We start from the raw sequence: 6,229 nt of genomic DNA, 5'->3' as shown, positions 1-6,229 counted from the left end.
CTGTTTTTGTTCTGGATTTACAGCATCTACAGTCCTTTTGGATTTTGTCTGGATGAGCAGCATCTCATTTTCCGCTTGGGGACCCTGCAGCCTTCTGCACTCAATATCAATTTCAGTAACTTTAGGGCCTGAGCACCTCCTTCCATTTCCTTTACCCACCCCCATACCCCAGGTTCTGTCATGGCATGGGTTGTTTTCAGCACAATCAACCCCCATTTTCACCTCTCATAGGCCCATTTATCATCTACCTAGCTTTTATTCTTCTCTGGCTTACTATTACACTCCTTTTCATTCATCTCCTCTCCAGCCACCCTCTTCCACCACACCCTGTCATCAAGATAAAAACCATTTCTTCCCAGATGCTATCTGCCCTGAAGAAGGGTCACTGGACTGAAAAGGTTAACTCTGTTTTCTCTCCACTGATGTTGCTAGACCTGATGAGTTTCTCCTGCAGTTTCTGTTTGTAATTCCATTAAATAATTGTCTTTTAGCAAGATCATCTAACCATCCAATGTCAACTTAAATAACCCTACAGTTTTACAGCATTTCCTTTTAAAACAAGAAAAGGAGGAGCAGCTCTGAGATACTGTTATAGTCAAAATACCACAATCATCAAGCTTCAAGTGTAGTTTTGGAGACACAGAAAGCTACAGATCTGCTGTGGGCACAGGTTAAAGAGAAAGGTGATAGCCAACAGATGCCCTGAGTTATATTTGGAACAGAGTAACTAGGAGAAAACAAGATATCAGACAAAACAATTTAAGCACAAAAGAATTTTGTTTCAAAGTGTGTACATGAAATTACTCCAAAATTCTGCAAAGAAAACAAAGTGGCTTACTTTACTTCGAAACTCTAAACACGCCTGCTTTATGTTCCACAAGACAGGGAAAATTCATTAATCTGTACAATTCTCATTAAGGTGGGAATTCATATGTCAAATCCTGCCTTTCCTGGTGAAGTAGATAATTATTCTTTTCAGTGAGTTCCCAAGCTCACAATGCCAGGTATAGATTAATGTTTTTATGGGGGTGATATGCGTGATATCTTTTTTACTGTTCATGTGAACATGAAGGCAAGTTATGTAATATTTGCATGTGAGTAAACATAACAACATAAATTTGTGCTTTCTGTGACTTGCCAGATCTACTGATACCGAGAAATTCAATACATAGTGCAGTTTGTTTCTTTTGAAGGGGTTGGAGGAATGTTTCTGTACATTAATTCAGCAACTCAGCATGAAGGTGACATTGCAAGAATAGCCACCACCCACCCATTCCCAGCAACTGTTGGAGTCTGTCGCTTGCGTTTCTGGTACTATATTTATGGTTCAAAAGAAATGGGAACTCTGAAGGTAGGAGAAGCATTTAAAGAAGTACAATTGTTGACTAATCCTAAATGTAAATCCAACAAGTATTAAAGTCCTAAAATGCCAGTTGGTAGAATGGCCTGGTGAATTCATATTTGTTGTTTCAACACAGTGATCTGATTACCAGTTATTCCTGATAAGCAAATAAGTTTTCACCCACTGTTAACTGTAACCCTCCTGTTTCTGTCATATGTAATCACCTTTATCTGAGGCTACGCTAGCCAGCTCCCAATAACTGAGAATCCGCAGGACAAAGTTCCTGATGTTTTGCCTCCAGTAAATAATTAGTGGACAGAACAGGGACCCAAGGGATAGGTCTCGACAGCAGGACTATGGATTTGAACCCCACAATCAACGTAATCATATTGAATGGTGGAGCAGGCTTGACCTTGTGATTAGCTCCTATCCCTGTGTCTTCTGTTCTTTTAGTCTTGTGAAAAGCGCAATTGATGTAGTGTCAGCAATGCTGCTGAAGAAAGAGGTTAAGACTGCACATGGACCTCAGGATATAGTAAGAACAAAGAATGCTGAAAGTCTAGAAATATGGATGGTGAATCCACAACAGGAATGGCTCCTGTCAGCTGGAGAGTTAGTGTCACTTCTTTTCAGATTAAATTAAATGCCAGGCAGATGTTTAGCTGGGCAGCAGTGGGCTTTCCCAGTATCAAGGACCCTGAGGAGGATAAAAGACCACAATCCCCTGACCCCACTCCCGACGCTGCCGAGAGCTGCCAGCCAATCAGTGGCAGCACTCTTCATTGCTCAGCAATGCCACTGGTGAGGCGATGGCTGTTGCTGGTACTACACTCTCTTGAGGCCCAGAATTGCTGGGGAACCCAGGCAAATGCAAGCCTTCCCACCACACTCAGGCAAAGCAAAAACAGGAGGATATTGGGGTCATCACCTGCCACCCTTCTGCCTGATTAAATACCATCACGTTACAAAACTCACCATGAGGAGGATATCAAGTTCCACCCGGGTGTGGAATTCCAGTTTGAATTACACATGGAGACAGTGACAAGAAAAGAGATGTGACCGTGAAAACCTGATTTAGCAAACACCTGATCAAACTTGAAAAGAAAATTAGCAGCAATGAAGGTGAACAAGATCAAAGAGACAAATGGAAATACCATTGGAGAGAAGAACAAAACTACTTCAAGGTAGCAATTCCTGAAATAAATGTGGCAATTAATTCAAAGGTAATACTAAACAAAACGCCAACGATGCCAGAAATCTGAAATAAACAAAAACTCAACTACTCAGCAGGTCAATCAGCATCTGTGGAGGGTGAAACAAAGTGAATGTTTCGAGTTAATAACTTTTCAGTAGAATCTTCAATCGATCTCCTGAGCTGTCAGAGCTGACAGAGCAGCTGCTTGGATTACTTGCTTTCTGCTCCAAAGAGGAATAGGAGCGTTCTCCACCTCTACTCAGCTTAGAGTTTCATCTCAGATCTGCCAACAGAGAACATAACAACTTGACAAATACATTTTGAAGCCATTTCCATCTGCAATTATTTTCTCGTGTCTATAATCCCTCCCTTTGCAGAGATGTGGGCTGTCTTTGAAATATGTCAGACATGCTTGATTTCCCACCTCTCCATTAAAACAGGCACACCACCATTAGGGAGCATAAGTAAAGTTCGTAACTTGCCCGACCCATTGTAATGAGCTCCAAAACCAATTTTACATTGGTCTCTGCATCTGGTGAACAAGCTCATTTACAGTATACCTGGTCTTTTGCTTATCCATTCATGGTTGTAATCAAATTTCGAGGTTACAACATTTAAACTTTGTCATCATCAATGGGAAAACAGCTTCACGTTTAGTGATTGTGCTGCTTTTGGCTACAGACAGTAACAAATTGTGCCCCAAAGTGTTTAAATAATGTTTGAGATAGGAATTTGGGTGGATTTCTAAGTCCCTGCCTGCCACTAACTTATAGCAAAATGATCCAGGCATCAACTTCAATTTTTGAGATGTGCTGGCTGCATGGAAGGGCTTTGGAAAGATTTTCCTCTGTCTCAAATTCATAATGATAAATTTTATTTAAATACATGTACATTTAGAAGTATTCTTTATTTTAGAATTTATTTGTTATAATTTACAGGTCACTTCTCTTTCATGATAATGTAATCTATTCCCATTTTATATTGATTTTCAAAACCAAAATATTCAGTTTCTACAAATTGAGTACACTGTTCCTGAGTTCTCTCATCTGTGTTACTGTCAAGTGAAACTCAAACTGAAATGAATGTTTGTAATGTGAGGCCGACAATATCTATTTTAAATTTTGGACTTGCCCTGAAATAAGCAAAACAACAAAGCAATTCAATTATTTTTTGTGTTTTTTCCCATTCATAATTGTTGGCTTGATACAAAATCAAAACGAGTAAATGTTCAAATTCACAACTTCCTGGTTGAAAATTCCCACAAAATGTGTCTAGCATGCCTCATGAGGTAAGCAGCTCAGAAGTAAGATAAACTGTGCTTAAAGCGGTGACCCAAAAATGAAAAATGCGAAAATCCATTCTGTTCTCTGTCAATGTGGTAATGATTATGAAATACTTTTTTTCTTCTAGATATACAGTGTCGGAGAGCATGGAATGCCCTTGTTGATGTGGTCAGTGACTGGGAACGGGGAGGACAACTGGATTTATGCCAATGTCATTGTTTCCAACAACTATCCGTTTAAAATCCTGTTTGAAGCTGAAGTGGGTGGCGATGACCTCACAGATATTGCAATTGATGATATCTCTTTTACCCTGGAATGTGTTACTGGAGGTACTGTACCATGAAACTCACTCTTCAGTGTATATTAATGACTGTCAGCAGTAATACAGGGAGTTTGCTATCATCCGTTTATCATCTTCTAACCTTTTATTGTGTGACAGCTACAGGCTCTGTCTTCATTGTAATCTTCAATTATACTCCACTTGTATGGATGAGTTTTCAAATTAACCTTTAGGCGGCCAGTAGATCCCAGGATCCCTGTCTCCCTGCAATGGCTAGCCTAGAAAATTGTCTTGAGCTCAAAATCTCTATCAGTAAAACAAATTCCATATTACAGAATTGAAGGTACTTGAAATGTTAAGAGTAGCTATACTTTAGCTGCCATGTTAATGTTTTCAGGTGTGTAACTGTAATGTAAAAGTATTTTAAAATTCGTATTATTGACAGATTTTCTCCTTGTGATTGTTCTTCCTTAACTTTCTTCTTTGTGAACCAACGGCTCTTTGTGGGGAATACTTCCACAGACACTGACTGTCGTCTGCTTTCTTACTCAAGTGACCCTTTGAAGCACGTCAGATAACCTATGTAGGTTGCCATGTCTAATTGGAGAGGTATTCAGCAACTACCACAACTTGTAAGTCGTTAAGATTGCATGAAGGCAGATTTTGTGTCAATCCTGTATAAAAAGACTGATTTATTATTTTCAAGCTTGCAATAACTGCTGAGTGTGCTGTTGGCAGGATGACTGGACCTAGCACAATCAGGTATTGCGGGATTCAGGTTTTGTCCTCGTCACTGTGTTAAGCAGCTTTAGATATTATTTATTCAAACACGTATTGCTTATGAACACAGTAACTCCTGTTGTGCTTAACATTTCAGCTGCATTCCCAACAATTAACGCTTACATTCAACAAAGTGCCCTTTAAAGATCCTTAGTTCAGCTCCATCCACTTCTTCCTAGACCCTGGGTGTGAAATACCCATAGAAGAAACCTGTTGGCACAGTGTTAGCAGCCTTTTGTGTGATCATTTTGCCCTGTATAGATAATATTCCAAAAACAATGAAAGAATAGCAACTGTAACCAAAAGAGATACCTGGCATTGTTACTGGTTTGTGAAGGTTAGTCACAGATTCAAGTTGAATTGCATCTTTGATAGGCACCTCATAAATGCCCACCAGTGCCAACCTTCAGCTAAGGGAGCACTAAGGGCATATTCAGAACTATAACAGATATTCAAACACATGAAGCAAATGCATTAAGCTTGTACACAACTAGTATGCAAGGCAGAATCAAATTAATTCACCTTCATACCTTAGAGTCATACAGCACAGAAACAGACCCTTCAGTCCAACTGATCCATGCCAAACAAAATCCCAAACTAAATTAGTCCCACCTGCCTGCTCCTGGTCCATATCCCTCCAAACCTTTCCTATTCATGTCTTTTAAACGTTGTAATTGTACCCACATCCACCACTTCCTCAGGAAGGTCATTCCACATGTGAACCACACTCGGTGTAACAAATTTGTCCCTCATGTCTTTTTTAAATCTCTCTCCTCTCACCTTAAAAATGTGCCTGCTAGTCTTGAAATCCCCTATCCTAAAAGACAACTACCATTAACCCTATCTATACCCGTCATTATTTTATAAACTTCTATAAGATTGCCTCTCAATCTCCAACCCTCCAGTGAAAAAAATGTCTCAGCTGATGCAGCCTCTCTTTATAACTCAAACCTCCCATACATGAGAACATACTGGTAAATCTCTTCTGAACCGTCCCCAGTTTAATAATATCAGTCCAGTAACTGGGTGACCAGGACTGGACACAGTATTCCAGAAGAGGCCTTACCAATGTCCTGTATAACTTCAACATAACATCCCAACTCCAATTGTCTATCATTCTTTCACAATGTATAAATAAAGTGTACTTCCAAAGGCTGCAAATAGCTAACACAGCATGAATTTCTGAAAAGCCCCTGCAGCAAAGAGGCTGATGGCAGCAGGGGCAAGACAGCACACCGTGTGGAAATTGTTGTTGACTTGGAGTAGCAACTATGAAATTGAACATGGTTGACTGCTACTGAATACTTTGTTATCATCAGTGATATGAACATTGAAAAATTAGTACACCA

The 6,229-nt window shown here is 39.7% G+C and overlaps 1 protein-coding gene across 1 annotated transcript in view; it reads left to right on the top strand.

The window, feature by feature from the left end:
* Positions 1-6,229, top strand: part of LOC109926748 (MAM and LDL-receptor class A domain-containing protein 1) — a 357,436-nt gene that overhangs the window by 275,263 nt on the left and 75,944 nt on the right. The window contains exons 31-32 of the mRNA XM_048606938.1: positions 1,194-1,351; positions 3,948-4,149. Coding sequence (XP_048462895.1) covers positions 1,194-1,351; positions 3,948-4,149 — 360 coding nt within the window. The remainder of the gene's footprint in view (positions 1-1,193; positions 1,352-3,947; positions 4,150-6,229) is intronic.

This window comes from Rhincodon typus, chromosome 2, assembly GCF_021869965.1.
Source record: "Rhincodon typus isolate 14 chromosome 2, sRhiTyp1.1, whole genome shotgun sequence".
NCBI lineage: Eukaryota > Metazoa > Chordata > Chondrichthyes > Orectolobiformes > Rhincodontidae > Rhincodon > Rhincodon typus.
Note: the sequence above shows the minus strand (reverse complement) of the source record. Positions and strands in the feature narration are given on the sequence as shown.